Here is an 18,522-nt window from a genome sequence, read left to right as displayed (position 1 = left end):
ATTTCACGTTTCTTTGAATTTCATGACCTGAAAATGAGTAAGTGAAACATTTCCCGTATTCCTCTTAAATCAGGGACATGCAATTGGCTCCACCCACTCGGTTCACTTAACAGGGTTAAGCATTTACTCTGAACTGGACAGCAAGGTCAGCTGTTACATAAAGAGACGAATAAGGCAGATCTCTAGCCTAGAGCTTAGCCTAGAGGAGGACATGTGGAGAAAAGGCTTTCTATAGCAAAATTTGGCACAGCGCATTGAAGATTGAAGTTAGGAAGGCAAATAAAAGAATTATTATTATGCCTAGTAGGGTCAGGAAAGACTTCTAAAGTTGACTGGGACTGAAGCGGGACTATTCTTGGCATCCATAAGGCAGAGAATCAGGAAAATGCACTTAGCCCAGGCAGAGGAGGTCACTTGATGAAGACAGATAAAAGAGATGTGAAAGGGCAGGCTGTTAGCAAACACCGCGGTGGTAATGGCCAGAGCCCAGGACATGCGGAGGGAGTGGTGGGAGGTAAAGCTCAAAGATACACTGGAGCCAACGAGTAAAGAGCCTCCGGCAGTCTCCATCGGGGCGATAGCGCCCAAGGGAAAGAAGCTGATGCCGGGGCAGTAATTCGGCCCTGTGTGTTCGTGGGCATGAGCATAACTAGCGGGTAATCCAAGAAGCGCTGTGGCGGCCGCGTCACGCGCTGTGCAGCGGGACGTGGCCGCCGGGCAGCCGCGCCCACACGCCGCCCTGAGGCGCGGGCCGGGGCCCGCCAACCCCACAGGCCGGGACCGGGGCTGGGCGGGAATCCGGTCCACGCACTCGGCGCGCTCGCGGGGACGTGGCGCTTTCCAGCCAATCCCGGTTCCGCGACTGTAGGGCCAATGAATGTCCGGAAAAGCTGTACGCCAGCGGCGGGTTCGTTGGTGATTGGTCGGGAGGCCGCCGGTGAGGCGGCTGGGGGCGGGTCGCGAAGCTGCTTCCGGTTAGGCGGGGCTTGCGCGCGTGAGCCGAGCCGGTGGGTGAGCGGCGGCAGTGGGTTCCTGGGCCGTGGGCGCTAGGAGGAGAGGTAGGTACCGCGGTCCTCCGTCCCTCTGCAGCCTCGCCCTTTTACGCTTTCTTTTTGTCCTCAACCCTCGCTTCCCACGCGGCGTGGATCCCCTCCGTTTGGGGCCCCTGTTTGTGCTAACGCGGGGACACGGCCCTGAACCTGCTTGCGACCCCCGGGCCCTCGGCGCGCGGTCTGAGTGGAAGGCCGCCGCCCGCGCTCGGCCGCGCGCTGGGGGGAGGGGGGCTGGGTCTCGGCGAACTGCGGCTCCCGGTTTGGCCTCCTGGGTGGGGGGGTGCTGTTTTGTGGCTGACTTGCCACGTCTTCGGTCCCGGGGCCCCGTCTCTCGCCGAATCCCTCGTTTGCCTACCGAAGGTCGGAGGGCGGTGGGGTAGCGTTATTGTAACCGTAATCTGCCACCTCCCACTAAACTGGCCTACCTGTGTCCTCCAGCCCAGCCCCAAGGCCACATCCCGAGCGTAGGCTTCGTCTGCCAAAACAGTCGTATTCGCTGACTTTGAGGGTGTAGAAACGGGGCGGGGAGAAAGCGGGAAGACACTTAGGTGATTAAAAAAAAAAAAAAAAAAAAAAACTGTGTAATTTTAAAAGGCCGACTGCTTTGAGCTTCCATGTTTGGCTACATGCTTGTCAGCGACGGGAAATAGTTTGTAAAGCTTTATTGGGGAATTGTATTTTACTTTTTTTTTTTTTTTTTTTTTTTTCTGTTTCTAGCGCTGGACCCTAGTTCTGATTTTTGGCATGCTGTATTGAAAGGTAAATTCCTACAGCTGCCCTGATTAAGCGCTTGGTAGGTGGTTGGTAGTTTTGAAAAAAGCTTTTGCACCAAGCCAAAGTTGATTAGGTCTCCTCCTAAAGTTGTAGGGCCCTTGATCTCAATTCCTAAGTGTATAAGTTCCCAGAATAATGTCTCTCAGAATTGAATTGCATTCACTTCCTGGCAGCATGTACTATAAGGTCAACGTTAATGAATTGGGAATAAGATTGCTTCTAATGATGGTTTCATAGGGGGAGTAGGAAAGGTGTAATCACTGATAAGTTATTTTTTGCCCTAGAGTGGAAGACACAAGACAAATGCATGTCTGACCTCATTCAGCAAATTTAGTTAACCAAATAACAAACGTTGGCCATTGCTGAAGACTTTAAGTTGTATAGTACAGATTTACAGTACAAACCTGCAAATTGGACTTGTGGATAGAGGATGAGTTGCCTAGGTCTAATCTGAGTTTCACAGTGATTTAGGGGTCTCCAGTAGGATTTTTTTGAGAATTGCAACTGGGAGGACTATGAACTGATTGATAAAGATGAACTGCATATGCTTGAATGAGTGGTACCCAGTTACAGCTTTGAAATCAACTCTTCATCACTCTCAATATAATTGTTTCCGTTCATCACAAGATACACTTATTGGTGGCATTTTCTATATATTGCACCAGTATAGGAGGTCAGTAATAAATATCAACACAAATTTTCTATAACATAGATGTGCCAGGGATGTCGGAAGGACAGAGGTATAGCTAGGGATAGCCATTGGAGAGGCTGGACCATAGCATCCGAGATCCTTTGTGAACTCTGAAATATGGGTGTTGTTGATGTTGTAATTTATGTATTAGAGTTAAAACAGCTGAAATAACACGTTGCCTGTTGCTGCCTGATGGCCAGATCTGGTAAAGGGAATTGGGGGTTGGGTAGCAGGCAGGAACTGCATTGCTGCCAAGTGCTGTCCAACCAATCAAGTAAAATGTATTGGTATATAAAAAATGCAAGACATTGTATTAGGGACTGTAGAAAGATATTAATTTATATTAGATGAGAGTCCTGCCTTTTAAAAAATGTTGTATCTGTAGGGGAGCTAAGGAGACAACTTAAAGTAGCCTAAGATCATTATTGTGGAGTGGTACAAACAAGTTTTATAAAAGTTTAGAGGAATGGATACGGATTACTTCCAGATGGAGTAATCATAATAGATAGGTCTTTTCATCTAGGACTTTAAAATTATTTATAGACATTTGGCACTGAAGGGAGGTTGAACTAAAATAACTATCAAATTCTCAAGGACTTTATGTGTGTTAAACATACACTACAAAATTGCAACTAGAAAACAAGGCTCCTGTCCCTACATTCTGCAAAGCATTCCCATGGCAGTTAACTATGTTTTAAGGTTTCATCAGCCCCAAAGGAAACTTTTTTCTCCTAGAATTTTTAGAACTTTTTTCTTAATTTTTTTCACTCCGTAGCCAGAAATTTTTAATTTTTTTTAAGACCTTATTTACTTATTCACGAGAGACACAGAGGGAGAGGCAGAGACACAGGCAGAGGGAGAAGCAAGCTCCATGCGGAGCCCGATGCGGAGCTCAATCCCGGGACCCCAGGATCACGCCCTGGCCCGAAGGCAGGCACTAAACCGCTGAACCTCCCAGGGATCCCCAGAAAAATTTAAATTTTATACTGGGTTGCTTTGGTTATAGAACTAATGAAGCCTGAGTAGTAGTTTATCATTCTCAAAGTTCTTCTGTGGCTAAATTTTGCAGTTTTTTCTATTCTCAACTGTCTAAAAAATGTGTGCTCTCAGTACCACAAATATAATTAGAATGTGTTAATGATTTGCCTTGCCACTAGAGAAACATTGAATAAATGGTTTGTCATTATCATAACTTGTATCAGATCGTGAAGGATGACATTATTCCTTTAATGTGATAATCCATTGGTGGTACTTGGACTAAAGTTAAAGTTGTAAATGAAGAATGTCAGATAACTAGATAGCTCTAAATGTTTAGATTTCATAACGTAGGCCTTAGGATACTTAAGCTGCTATCCAACCCACAGTTGAAGTAGACACGTAGATCCTGTTTTTGCTGCATTATAGTGGATTGCCCTTTTTTGCTGAATATCCAGCTCAGAGAACTGGAATTTTACCACCACACCCGTTTCTCCCACTTGTTAACTTTGAGCAATGGGTCTTTGGTCAACCAGAATACCTGTGGGATCACTCAGTGCTAATGTTCTTGAGAAGTTGCATTTAATCCAGACATCTAAATTTCCCCTGAAACAATTTAAGTGTTCTGTGACCAATGACTAGAGGGAAGGGAGGGAAATGGCAAGAATTTAGAGCTTTTAAGGAAATTTGTGAATGGATAAAATAAACATTCTTTTTAAATTATTTTTTATTTTATTTTATTTTTTTTTTAATATTTTTTTTTTAAAAGATTTTTTATTTATTTATTCATGATAGTAACAGAGAGAGAGAGAGGCAGAGACACAGGCAGAGGGAGAAGCAGGCTCCATGCACCGGGAGCCCGATGTGGGATTCGATCCCGGGTCTCCAGGATCGCGCCCTGGGCCAAAGGCAGGCGCCAAACCGCTGCGCCACCCAGGGATCCCTTAAATTATTTTTTATTTTTAAAGATTGTATTTATTTATTCATGGGGGGCGGGGCACAGACACAGGCATAAGGAGAGGCAAGCTCCATGCGGCGAGCCTGACATGGGACTCGATCCTGGGTCTCCAGGATCACACCCTGGGCTGAAGGCGGCGCTAAACCGCTAAGCCACCCGGGCTGCCCAATAAACAGATTTTTTTTTTTTTAATAAACAGATTCTTAAGGCTAATCTTTGTTATTGAAGGAGACTCAAGCGTATGCTATTAATCTTTTCTCCTTATAAATTAACAAGCAATTCATGAAAATAACTTTGCAGAGGATATTATGGATGACATACTTCAAAAGGATGATAGTTACTTTATATCTTACCCTGTTCTATTTAGTTTGTGTCTCTAGGGATGCCTGGGTGGCTCAGTGGTTGAGCACCTCCCTTCCGCCCAGGGTGTGATCCTGCCTTATTTATTTATTCATGATAGTCACAGAGAGAGAGAGAGAGGCAGAGACACAGGCAGAGGGAGAAGCAGGCTCCATGCACCGGGAGCCCGATGTGGGACTCGATCCCGGGTCTCCAGGATCGCGCCCTGGGCCAAAGGCAGGCGCCAAACTGCTGCGCCACCCAGGGATCCCTTAAAAATATTTTTTTTCTAGTTTGTGTCTCTAACATGGCACTATCCAGTAGAAATAAAGTATATGTTACATATAAATACATTTTCACCTGAAATTTTAACAGATTAATTTTAATAATTTAACCCAGTACATAAGAAATGCCATTCTTTCTATATAAAGTATAACACTTATGTCACATCTTAATTTACACTAGCCACAGTTCAAGTACTTAACAGCCACAGGTGACTCACACCTACTGTCCTGAACAGTACAGGTCTAGATTTTTTTTTTTTTTAAGATTTTATTTACTTATTTGAAAGGGGAGAGAGCGCCCAGGCACTTGCCTGCAGGGGCAGAGGGAGAAGGAGAAGGAGAAGCAGACTCTTCAGTGAGCAGGGAGCTAGATAGACATATTTATCTATCACGTGGGGACGTGATGCTAGATCATGACCTGAGAGGAAGGCAGATGCTTAACCGACTGAGCCACTCAGGCACCCCTAGATTTTTTTTTTTAAGAAAAATTATTAGATGTTACCCTTGGTGAGGGAGAGACAGAATTTTATTTTATTTTATTTATATATTTTTTAAAGATTTTAATTATTTATTCATAGAGACGCAGAGAGAGAGAGAGAGAGAGAGAGAGGCAGAGACACAGGCAGAGGGAGAAGCAGGCTCTATGCAGGGAGCCTGACGTGGGACTCCGATCCAGGGTCTCCAGGATCACGACCTGGGCTGCAGGCGGCGCTAAACCGCTGCGCCACCGGGGCTGCCTAGAGACAGAATTTTAGAAGAAATTACAGGCCATTTGATAAATAGGAGATGAGGAGATGCTTTTTGCACAACCATTCGTTTACTTTCTAGATCACATGGTGAGCTTTCATACAACTAAGTTCTTCATTTATGTTTTCCTGATACTCTATTATCCATTGATGTGTAGTTATAATGAAGACGGAAGGAGAAAGAGAAGAGCCGTTTAGTTTTCTATCATTTGATTTCAGTTTGGTTAAAAAGAGAAAGATGCTTCAGAAATAACTGCACTAATGTAGTTCTTCAAATACCTGTGTGAAAAGTTGTTTTGTACTGTTCTCACATCTTCCCACATAAAATATCCTTTGTCTTGGGGAATAGCCTTTGTTTCTACTTGAACATTTTTATGTATTGTATGGATTTAGATAAATCTAGTACATTTTGTTTTTTTTTGTTTTGTTTTGTTTTTTGGTGTCTGTATTCATAGAACAAGAGGCCTTTGTGAAAGTTTCTAATAGCCAGGAGTTAGTATATTATATGTGGGCACAAAGCATATATATATATTTTTTTAAAAGTTAAAGTGCAGGGTTTTTTATTGCCCACTGCAGAGAGTGGAAGGTAGGACCATTGACTTTGTCTATCAAGTGATCCTTGATGACCTTTTTATTTTTTTTTCCCCTCCCCCCTGATGACCTTTTTAAGAAGCAGTTTAGTGGGGCACCTTTTTAAGAAGCAGTTTAGTGGGGCTCAGTGGTTGAGCAGCTGCCTTTGGCTCGGGACAGGATCCCGAGGTCCTGGGATGGAGTCCCACAATTGGCTCCCTGCAGGGAGCCTGCTTCTCCCTCTGCCTATGTCTCTGCCTCTCTCTGTGTGTCTCTCATGAATAAATAAATAAAATCTTTTTTTTTTTTTTTTTTTAAAGGGCAGTTTCATCCGTGGTAAGCAGCTAGATTTCAGGGTGGCAGTAGGTGGTGAGGAGACACAGATAGCAGCCTAGACACTCTTGCTGGTGAAGGAAAGGGAAGGGCAACCTTGAATGGATAGTGAGGTGTGGGAAAGAACTGATTTTGGATTGTGGAAACCTGAGAAGTATTGATTGACAAAATGGGGGAAGAAGCCTTTAGAGGCATGGGATTGGAAGGTTAATTCAAAGAGAAAGAAAAAGGGAACGATAGATGATAAAGCTCTTGACTTTTACTCTGGAATTCTCTTATCTCTTACCCTTGTTATCTTGTTATCAAGATCTTAGGCCTCAAATTTAAATGTAGTTTTGCCTCTAAATCTCAGTGAATCGGTGTTACATTTCCATATATTTCATGTATAAAAACTTTGTACAGTATCTTTTCCAGACCTGGTAATGGGCTTACGCATTTATTCATATTGTCACATTTGAGATTTGCAAGAGTTGTTGGGGTATTTTATTCTGAGGATATAATTAATTATTTATAAAATTTTCCTAAAAGTGAAGTTCCCTTATTAATAGGCATAAGGAAAATCTTCTGTTGCAGTGACTTGATTTTACTTGATTTTATAAACCTCTAACAGTATATAGAAATCGTTTGGATATATTACAAAATATCAACAACAGAAATTTGTTCCTTATCTCTAAAGAGTTTTGTTGGTTTAAAGAACTATTTGTAGTTTGAGATGGAAGCTTTATTTTGCCCTTAAATAAAGGCATACTCATTTTGGCACTTAAAGAGAGCCACTAAATCTCTAATTTTCTCTTTTGTTCCATTGATTTGATTGATCAGTTGAATTATTGAAGGGTAAGCTGAAGTGTTATTCTAGAGCAGCATGTTTTATTTTAAAAAGTTTATGACTTAAAAATAGTGGGGGGGGGGGTTCAGTCTCCTTTTTCAATCTGGAGAAATGGCTTGAAAGTGTTTTATTTGCAGGGCACCTAGGTGGCTCAGTGGTTCAGCGTTTGCCTTTGGCTCAGGTCGTGATCCCAGGGTCCTGGGATCAAGTCCTGCATCAGGCTCCATGCAGGTAGCCTGCTTCTCCCTCTGCCTGTGCCTCTGCCTCTCTCTGTGTCTCATAAAAAATAAACTTTTTTTAAAAATCTAAAAAAAAAAAAAAGTAATACAGGCAATACACTGTGTATTCATTTACAAAATATAGACAACAAAGTACAATATTAAAGTTCACACCAGCCTCACCACCCCACCTCTTCTCCCTTGAGCCTGGGGAGATACCACTGTTTACAGATAGATGCTTATCCTTCCATGCCATTTTCATGCATATGTGTTCTATATTATACAAATATAAATAATCGGAGAGGTTGTTTGGTTTGGGTTTTAAATTGACATTGTTTTGCAACTTGCTTTTTTTGTTGTTCCCTTAACATGTCATCGTGAATTCTCCGTTTCACTGTAGGTAGATCCACCTCATTCTTTTTAATCTTTTGTATTGTCCCATAATATAGATTTAATATGTATTTACTAGTTCTCTGGTTTAGTTTTCTATTTTTTTAATCATTATAAACTATCATTGAATATCTTTGTACAAGTGTCTTTGTATACAAATTTGGGCATTTGGGTGAGATAGCATGAAACAGGATGCTGATTAACTTTCAGAAGCATAGCTGAGTTCTAACATTGGTGGGAACAGCTTAAGAAAAGGACCACCTTCTTCCCGTTTCTCTAAGAGTCTCTTGGTCTGGCTTTCACATTGCTTAGGGGTTTTCATCAGTCTCACCAACCGTTCAAGTAAGAGTACCTTTTTTTGGAGAATGGGCATTCCAGGAGTGACTGCCTCCCGTCATCTCCTTAGCGGCATTCTGTTGGACTTCTTGGGGCTGTCCTATTTAGAATACTTTCTACTTTCTAATGATGAATCCTCTGTTGTTTTAGGGCCTTCTCTCCCTTCCCCACTGTGCTGCTTTCCCAGGTATTGAATACAGTGTCCTTCTATGCAACCTGAAAGTTATTCATGGAGGCCTCAGGTTGTGCTTTCTTGAGGGTTACAAGAAAAACATACATTAAAATATGTCTAATCTGGGGCAGCCCGGGTGGCTCAGCGGTTTAGTGCCGCCTTCAGCTCAGGGTGTGATTCTGTAGACCTGGGATCGAGTCCCATGTTGGGTTCCCAGCATGGGGCCTGCTTCTCCCCCTGCCTGTGTCTGCCTCTCTCTTTCTCTGTACCTCTCATGAATAAATAAATAAATAAAATCTTTTAAAAAGTAAAAAATAAAAAAATAAAATTTGTCTAATGTAGTGGCATATTTAATTTCTTTTTTCCCTGGAACAATTCATTCCAGGTTTCAAAAACTTTGAGGCAGGATCAGATAAATGCAGTTTCTTTGAAGTATACTTTCAGATCAGATTTCTTAAGATATTACTATGCTATTTGAGAGATTAGTTAAAATAGTGGTTCACAACCTGGTTGCCTTTTCAAAATATTAATAGGTAGCGGTGAGACTTAGTGATCATATTTTCTTAAAAGTTTTGGGTGATTCTAGGGTGCATGCAGTCTAGGTTGAGAACCACTAAGTTAGGAGTTAGGCTGAAAGAATTTTCATGTTTTTAAAAATATTTACATATAAATTGTGAGCCCTTGGACTAGATGGTTCCACTAAAGACATCCTGAGGAAGGAAAGTCTAGCTAGTTTAATCTGCAAATTAGGGTAAAGTAACATATTTATCTTTTGTGTGTTGCATGAGCCTTAGTTTCCTTGGGCTGCTGTAACAAATTACCACAACCTGGGTGGCTTAAAAGGTCAGATATTCTCTCATAGTTTTAGAGGCTAGAAATTAGAAATCAACGTGTTGGCAGAGCCATGCTCTGTCTGAAGGCTCTAGGGGAGGGTCCTTCCTTCCCTCTTCTTAGCCTCTGCAGTTGCCAGGAATCCTGGACATTCCTTGACTTGCAGATGCATCATTCCAATCTCTGCCTCTTCATAACTTGGCATTCTATTCTCTGTGTGTCTAAATTTCCTTCTTTCATAAGGATATCAGTCATTGGATTAGAGCCTACCCTAATCCAAAATGACCTCATTTTAACTTAATTACATCTGCAAAGATCCTATTTCCAAATAAGGTCACATTCATGGGTACAGGGGTTAGGACTTCAGTGTATCTTTTTGGGAAACACAATGTAACCACAACAGCAAGCCTCATGCCTAATAACCACCTGCCTATCCAGTTAGGGGAGCCATTGGTTTCCAGTGGAAATGAGTAAGAGATAACTGAATTTACAAAAACTGACTCTCACTGTAGGGGAAAGGCATTCAGAATTCATGTTCTTCTGGTGAAAGATTAGTTAAAATATGAAAGTTGGAAAAATCTTTCCCCATAATTTTTACTTTTATTTTTTTTCTCTAAGACTATAACTTCTCTAGACAATACTGTGGGACATTTGTAGAGTGTGCTAAACAAGTTACCATTCTGCAGCTTGTCTGCAATTTTTTGGTCAACATTTTTTGATAAAGTGTTCCAGCCTTGTGCATGTTCATTAGAGTCAACTGTGACTATCAAGATTCTGAAGGTATGGAGTAGGACCTGAGGATCTGTGCTTTTGAACAGTACTCCAAGCAGTCCTAATGCCTGGGCAAGTTTGGGAAACACAGTATAAGGAATGCTAAAGCCAGTTGTTCTCCATCGCTGTACCATCTGAATGGTTTGATCTTTGAAGGTGATTTGAGGTTGAGCATGGGTATGGGAGACAACTTGGTGCTGTATATAAGGACAAGTAATCTCAAATATTTCATGGTTCCTAATCTAATGATCATCAGAATCACCTGAGAAGCATTTAAAACTTTAGATCAGGGACAACTGGGTGGCTCAGTTGTTGAGCGGCTGCCTTTGGCTCAGGGCGTGATCCTGTAGTCGTAGGATCGAGTCCCACATCGGGCTCCCTGCATAGAGCCTGCTTCTCCGTGTCTCTGCTTCTCTGTCTCTCTCAGGAATAAATAAATAAAATCTTTAAAAAATAAAACTTTAGATATATTCATTCAATTTAGAGATTCTAATTCAGTAGGAGACATTTTTTAAGGGTTCTTAGGTGATCCTAATCATCCAGGTTTAAAGGCCAGACCCCTGATATAGTACAAAAAATAGTTATTTGGAGTCAGTAGATCTGAATTTAAACTGGTGAAAATTGGGAAGTCTGATATTTTACCATTCTTATTTTATGGATTAAATAATAATGTTTGGTTTAGTATCAAATTGGTTGTAAGCCAAAAAAAATTGGTTATGAGCTTTTAGTTTCTTATTTAATTAATTACAAAGCACATGGCTTCCTGAATTAACCAACTTCTGTTTTTCTTTAAGATCTGATTATCATGGACCTGCGACAATTTCTTATGTGCCTGTCCCTGTGCACAGCCTTTGCCTTGAGCAAGCCCACAGAAAAGAAGGACCGTGTACACCATGAGCCTCAGCTTAGCGACAAAGTTCACAATGATGCTCAGAGTTTTGATTATGACCATGATGCCTTCTTGGGTGCAGAAGAAGCGAAGACCTTTGATCAGCTGACACCAGAAGAAAGCAAGGAAAGGCTTGGGTAAGGTGCCAACTCTCAGGGGGCTAAACTAATAACATTTCTTTATAAAAATCAGCTCATTCTTTTTTTTTTCTCTTTTGGCTTGGCCACACAGTAAAGCTGTTTTGAACTACACCTGAAAACTAACCAGAATTGCTACCACTAAAATTAATTGCTTGCTTTCATACATTTCTCCACTGAGTAACAGTTTTACCTCATTCTACAAAGCAAAGTCATTTTTGCATAAAAGTACCAAATGCTACAGGACCCAGATTGAATTGCATCTTATTTTCAAAGGAATGTTAAATGGAGGGTTTCTCGGCCCTGATGCTTTTAATTTTTACATACAATCTGCGACCTATTCATTGTTCCCCAAGCCAAGCCTTTAAGTAAATGAAACCCCTGGGCTAATTTCTGTAAAGTTGATGATTTCTGAGAATGTCTTTTACCTTGTTTTCATTCTCAGATATTTCCTTAATTACAAAAACAAAAGCAAGCAAACCAGCCTTGCCTTTTAGATTATAATAAGTGATAGGTTTAATGTCAGAGTATGAGTTGCTGTTTTTAATAACAGCTGGTCCAAAGTTGGATTCTGTGGCTCTCAGCAGGCATCTTTTTTACCTAGTGAGTTGATTTGGTGGATTTCTGAGGATCTAAGAATGTCTTTTTTGGCTCTTCCAAAGCCTTGCTCTTTGAGGAAGTGCAAGTTAATTTAGTGAACATTTCCTCCTTAATGAGCACCATTGGTATAATTTCCTGAACTATATTAAAGAGATTTGTTTGGAAAGTTGTGCCACGTAAGAACTTCCAAAAGTATTTTGCCATCGTGGATAGTACTATGATTAGAAGACATTATAGAGTTTGTTTTGGGTGATACTTCAGAATAAGTTTATCTTATCCTTTCATTAGATTATCTGTTAATTGAAGGGTACAATATTTTATTCTGAAACACTGACAGAAATACAAGATTTTGCTATGTGGATGAGAAACTATCTTCAAACACCTGAAGGCACATAGAGTCAGTCTTCTCTTAGGTTGCTTTTCTAACTTTAAGAGACCATGCTCACTTTTAATTTTAACCTTATAACTGTGCTAACACTTGGGCTAAAAATAGGGATGCATGAGGGTGTTCTCCGTCTTTGACTCCTACCTATTAATGTGTATGTCCGACCCCCATTTGGGTCTCACATGGCTCTTCACAGAATTACTCTTAAATAATGAAGGGCCTTTAGACTTGGTGTCAGTACATTCTGGCTCTGTGCAGGTAGTGGAATAGCTCTGCTAGCTGTTTTCAGTAGAGAGAATGTTCCTTTTTGTCATTAAATAGCAAAAGTTCAACACATGAGCAGACTTCAGATTTGTTTAGAGTAAGATAGTTAAAATGTTTTTCATAGAATGTGTGAACAAGTACTATTTTCTTCTAAATTTTGGAGATAAGGAGAAATAGGGTGATGTACTGCTATTGGAAACAAGGATACCAAGTGATTTTTTTTTTAAGATTTTATTTATTTATTCATGATAGACATAGAGAGAGACAGAGACACAGGCAGAGGGAGAAGCAGACTCCATGCAGGGAGCCCAACGCGGGACTCGATCCCGGGACTCCAGGATCGCGCCCTGGGCCAAAGGCAGGCGCCAAACCACTGAGCCACCCAGGGATCCCTGATTTTTTTTAAAACTTATTTGCTATGGCATTTCTTTCTTTTTTTTTTTTTTTTTAAGGATTTATTTATTTATTCATGAGAGACACAGAGAGAGAGGCAGAGACACAGGAAGAGGGAGGAGAAGCAGGCTCCATGCAGAGAGCCTGACATGGATCTCTATCCCAGGACTCTGAGATCACGCCCTGAGCCAAAGGCGACGCTCAACCGCTAAGCCACCCAGGCGTCCCTGCTGTGGCATTTCTAAACATTGTTTTGGTAGGGGACTGCACACCAGAGGTTGGGAACAACAGATTTGGCCCACCCTCTGAATTTTCCATTTATATAGAAGGCAAGTGATTAGGAAAAAGATCATTGTTTACACCTGTAGTTGCAAAAATTCACTACTATTTTTAAATCTTTAGTAATATCTAAAACATTTAATTTTAATGTAGTTTTCCCTTTTTCTTAAGAATGTTGACAAATAGAACATTTTTTCTTATGTGTGTATTCTTCCCCTCCCACCCGAAGAAGTCTTAAGTATACTTTTCATTTATGTGTCCTTCAGATGAAGTTTATTTGTTTTAAGGTGGTGGTCCTTAATATTAAACAGTTTTCACCGTTGGTGTATTTGTTTAAGAAATGAACTAGAGCAGTTCATCATCCTTTTTTAGGGCATAGGCCAACCTCTTTGAGAGTCTAAGGAAAGCAAAGAAGTCTTCCTCAGAAAAGTGCACATATGACTATATATAAAATTTTGCATGCTGAAAATTTCAGGAATATTGTGAATCCTCCTGGAGCCTACTTACCCAGGTTCATGAAAAAACAACAACAACAAAGGATTTGCTTTCTGACTTTTGAAATGTAGAAGCATGTCTTATCTCTTAGGAGAAATAACATAAGGTCCGCTAAGTACGTTGTGTCTATCCTGAAATAAATGCTTATTTGGTGGCATCATAACTACATCTGTAGAGTTCTTCAGGGTCGCAGGACCCATTAGCTTCATAAATTTGCACAGGCTTTAAAGATCAGAGTTTAGAGCTTAGTGCCTAAAATAGGACATACCTGCTTCTAGTGTGCTTTCATAGCTCCCTATAGGCTGGATCGCCAGCAAGATAAGAGTGGCTTTTATACATATATAAGTTTTTTTTTTTTTTAAGATTTTATTTATTTATTCATGAGAGACACAGAGAGAGAGGCAGAGACATAGGCAGAGGGAGAAGCAGGCTCCATGAAGGGAGCCTGATGTGGGACTCGATCTTGGGTCTCTGGGATCATGCCCTGGGCTGAAGGCGCGCTCAACCACTGAGCCACCCAGGCATCCCAGCTTTCATATTTTTAAATGACTATTAAAATATAGAGATACGGGATCCCTGGGTGGTGCAGTGGTTTAGTGCCTGCCTTTGGCCCAGGGTGCAATCCTGGAGACCCGGGATCGAGTCCCACGCCAGGCTCCCTGCATGGAGTCTGCTTCTCCCTCTGCCTGTGTCTCTCTGCCTCTCTCTCTCTCTCTGTCTATCATGAATAAATAAATTAAATCTTTAAAAAAAATAAAATATAGAGATATGTGACAAACCATATGTGGCCAACAAAATAAAAGATATTTGCTATCTATCCCTTTGCAGAAAAAGTTTACCACCCTCTGGGTTAAAGCATTTGAGATATTTCTGTTGAAATACATAGAGTAGCGTTCAGCCAACTTCATTAACAAAACCCCATCTTGAATAGTCATAGGTCTCTTTATTTGAGTGATCCTTCTTTTTAGGCTATTTATAATAGTTTAAAATTTTCATTTGAGAACAGGAGACATTCCAATACCTTACCCTTTTTTTCTTAATGGTACAGTGGCACTATTGGTAGTACCATTTGGACATAAAATGGGCTCCATTATAGATAATGCAGAAGTTTTTAATACTGGTAGGAATCAATGTGTTAAAAACTTTTTAGACTCTCAAGGGTTAAAGTTGCAAAAAAATCGTCTTATGTCCATATAGATAGAGGAAGATATTTAAGAGAGAGCTTCTTACTGCTTTACTTTTTCTATTAACATTTTAGAGTAAAAGCTAGACGATTACACATTCCTTGAAGGAAAATGCTTGTTACATTACAGAGTTTAAGTAAATACTAGACAGTTAAGGCTAACAACATACCAATATCAAAGTGAATCTCTTTTCATAGTGTCAGGAGTACTCTGTGATTTTTTTTTTTTTTTTAAAGTACTCTGTGATTTTTAATCACTTTCCAGTGTTGTATTCATGAAATGAATGCAAACTGGGAAAAGACCATCTTTGCTACCAAGTGACAGACTTCTTTCAATTCTGCAAATAGTAGAGGATAGGAGTATGCCAAGATTTCAGATCTCGTAGACATTTTGATTTGAAGTTCCCGTTCCAAACTGGGCTACTTAATTGGGTGACTTTACATAGGTTGTCTGTGTCTCTATAAGTTAGAGTGGTGGCATCTTTAGGGGTTTTCATATCATGCACATATTTCAAAATTCTTAAGTTAAACTTGAGATGGCAAACCTGGAAGAAAAGCTCCAGGATGAAGGATGAAGTATATTGATTCTTTAGTTTTATAGTTTTGCTTTATCATCTATATCCTCACCCTCTCAACTTACTAACATTCTTCTAAGCTCATGTATGTTAGGGGCAGACATTCTTATCCATCATTTCCTCAGAGTTCTCTTTCTTTGTGGTTATATGTGAAAGTCCAATTCAACATAATGTATAATTAGCTGCTAGCTATTTTTTAGAATAAACATGCATTTGTCCTGCCTTTGTGTCACTGTGGGGGGCTTGGGGGGGCTTATGGGGGGAGGGGTTGGGTCTTTTTGGTTTGGGGGTGTGTGTGTGTGTGTGTGTGTTTTGGTTTTTTGGCTTCTGTTTTTAAATCTTGACTTGAGGTGTAAGTGATCCCAGAACTGTCTTTGTATTTTTATATTTTTAACAAAAGTGTTACCTTTTTAAAAAGCAACTGATTTTTTAAAATTCTAGTGTAAATTTTTGATTTTTTAGAAAATCATATCAGTGATTGTGATTATTTACCAAGAAATTGAGATTCTCTCAAAAGCAATAAAGAAAAACATAAAGATTTGCATGTTATTTGATGCAAAGAATGAAGAATCCAGATAGGAATGGATATTCACTCCTGAATTATGACCACTGGCTATAACCTGCCCCTAAAGGGATGAGATTGGGTTTGCATGTGAGTGCACCGACTATGAACTCTGCTTGCCTTATCTGGAAGGCTCATTTCAGATCAGTAACGGGCCATTTATGAGAAATATTTTCAGTTGCCTGTCTGGAAGGTTTTTTTTTGTTGTTGTTGTTGTTGTTGGTTTTTTTTGTTTTTTTTGTTTTTTTTTTGGAGACTTCTTTTATGTCCGTGCTTTAGCGCTGGGCAACACTTCTGGCTACAGCACACACCTGGCTAAGTCTAGAGCCTTGTGTCCTTTTAACCTCTTGCTGGATTTCTCTGCATTTTCTACAGAAAAATTGTAAGTAAAATAGATGGCGACAAGGACGGGTTTGTCACTGTGGATGAACTCAAAGACTGGATTAAATTTGCACAAAAGCGCTGGATTTACGAGGATGTAGAGCGACAGTGGAAGGGGCATGACCTCAATGAGGACGGCCTCGTTTCCTGGGAGGAGTATAAAAATGCCACCTACGGCTACGTTTTAGGTAGGTCCCTACTATCTGGGGGAAAAAGCCTTGTGGAGCTGGCACCTTGAAACGTAACTGTTTTGTCTTGTAGAATGATTGTAGATAAAATAGACGTGGATAAAGATGGGTTTGTGACGGAGGGGGAGCTGAAATCCTGGATTAAGCACGCCCAGAAGAAATACATATATGACAATGTTGAAAACCAATGGCACGAGTTTGATATGAATCAAGACGGCTTAATCTCCTGGGATGAGTACAGAAACGTGACTTATGGCACTTACCTGGGTAAGGGGCAAGATGTCAGCCTGATAGAGACCATGGTCTTGAGTCAAAGAAACAAATGGGTCACACAGTGAAAGGAGGAAATTGTGCTTATTTTAAATAGTCCAATAAATAAATAAATAAATAGTCCAATTCTGAACTGATTTCTTTTTTTTTTAAATTAACTTTAAATGTATATATTAAGTATTTAATTTGGTTTTCTAAGGTCTGGCATCTTATACATCTTTAGCAATTCAGATATTATTTTACCAATTTTTTCTTTCTGTGATCCCTCAGAGACCATGGAGTAGATATCATCTAAAAGGCTACATTATTTCAATAATGCAAAGCAGGAGACCTTAAAATGTCTCTTGACATGGTCACATTAAAGTATTGGACATGATGGGTGTTTTATATGCAACTGATGAATCACTAAATGCTACTCTGAAAGTAATGATACACTACATGTTAACTAAATTGAATTTGAATTAAAAAAATTTTTTAAATATTGGACCTGAAATTCAAACCAAATTAGATTCCTTATAACTGGTGAGAATAGGAAAATTGCTCTTTCCTTAATGAAGTAAATATCAAGTATAATAGCTTTTCTTGATAAAATTTAACTATTTTAGTGTATCTGCCTATGAAGTTTAGAAATGAAAATTTCCCATTTGTTTTCTCTGGCACATGAGTTTATCAGCCTGCTATGCAAATGCTTCAAGGCAAATAAATATGACTTTGATTGCTTTCTGTGGATTTGGTAGTTTGTGTGCTTGGGCCACCTGTTAGTAATTTTCTTTTCTGTATTACACTTGCCTGTTGCTGAATGCTAGGTGGCGATCTTACTGAGTTGATGACTTAGGATGTTTTTGTTAGTGAGATTCCCCTATGTGGTTACAATTTGAAATAAGATGTATATTAAATGTTACTTCTTGCATTTTTATCCTGGAAATTAGGCAAATTTCTGGGTTAAAGGAGGCATTCTCCACCACTGGTTAATAAGCAGTGAGTGTATAATGGTCTGTTTCTCCCACTGGATAGCCAGCTGTCTGTGTTAATTACAGGACTGCATGCATTTCTAGTGAAGAGACTTTTATTTCTGTATTGGGCTTGTTCTCATTCCTTAGACTAAAGTGGCAATCTCTGTTCATGCTTGACACTTAGCCAAGAACCAAACATATCCTTCACCCAATTAAGAACCTGTGTATTAAAAAGTCAGTGCAGATGGAGAGGCACCCGTGCTTCTTGCTTTCTGGCTCAGAGCCAACACCCTCCTGATTTATTTGGACTTATAAAAATAGAATGAAGGGTAAGTTCTTGGTGATCTAAACAAAATGATATGATAATAAATCTCTATTCAGACCTAGACGCTCACTTGCTACCCAGAATGAATCTTAAACCCTTTGTATGATTATGCGCATAAAAAGCTGTTGAGAGCTCTTTTGCTGTCTTGGTCAAATGATTCAATGTAATGTGTATTTCTACTGAGGCTGAATAAGCTGACGCACTCACTAGAGAGGAAATATCTTTATAAGGCACCTTTCCCTTGAGGCATGTGGGTGGATATTGCTGGGGCAGTAAGGTGGCTTACAGAAGTGCTAAGGGGTTTTTTGTGAGCTGAGAGTACATTCTTGATTGAATTTTTGAGCTCAGGTATAAATCATCTTAGCTTTTAATTAAAA

General features: G+C 40.1%; 1 protein-coding gene across 3 annotated transcripts in view; it reads left to right on the top strand.

Annotated features, from left to right (window-relative positions):
• The first annotated feature begins 912 nt into the window (after positions 1–912).
• CALU (calumenin) overlaps positions 913–18,522 on the top strand; it is a 29,253-nt gene continuing 11,643 nt past the window's right edge. The window contains exons 1-4 of one of the 3 annotated variants that reach the window (XM_049093377.1): positions 962–1,058; positions 1,770–1,811; positions 11,061–11,292; positions 16,671–16,864. In XM_049093377.1, the coding sequence (XP_048949334.1) occupies positions 11,072–11,292; positions 16,671–16,864 (415 nt within the window). In that variant the 5' untranslated portion in view covers positions 962–1,058; positions 1,770–1,811; positions 11,061–11,071. Of the gene's footprint in view, positions 1,059–1,769; positions 1,812–11,060; positions 11,293–16,403; positions 16,598–16,670; positions 16,865–18,522 lie in introns of all 3 variants that reach the window. The other 2 variants (XM_035698628.2, XM_025471583.3) reach the window with 2 other exon arrangements.

Source organism: Canis lupus, chromosome 14, assembly GCF_003254725.2.
Source record: "Canis lupus dingo isolate Sandy chromosome 14, ASM325472v2, whole genome shotgun sequence".
In the NCBI taxonomy this organism is placed as follows: Eukaryota; Metazoa; Chordata; class Mammalia; order Carnivora; family Canidae; genus Canis; species Canis lupus.
This window is presented reverse-complemented; position numbering and strand designations above follow the sequence as displayed.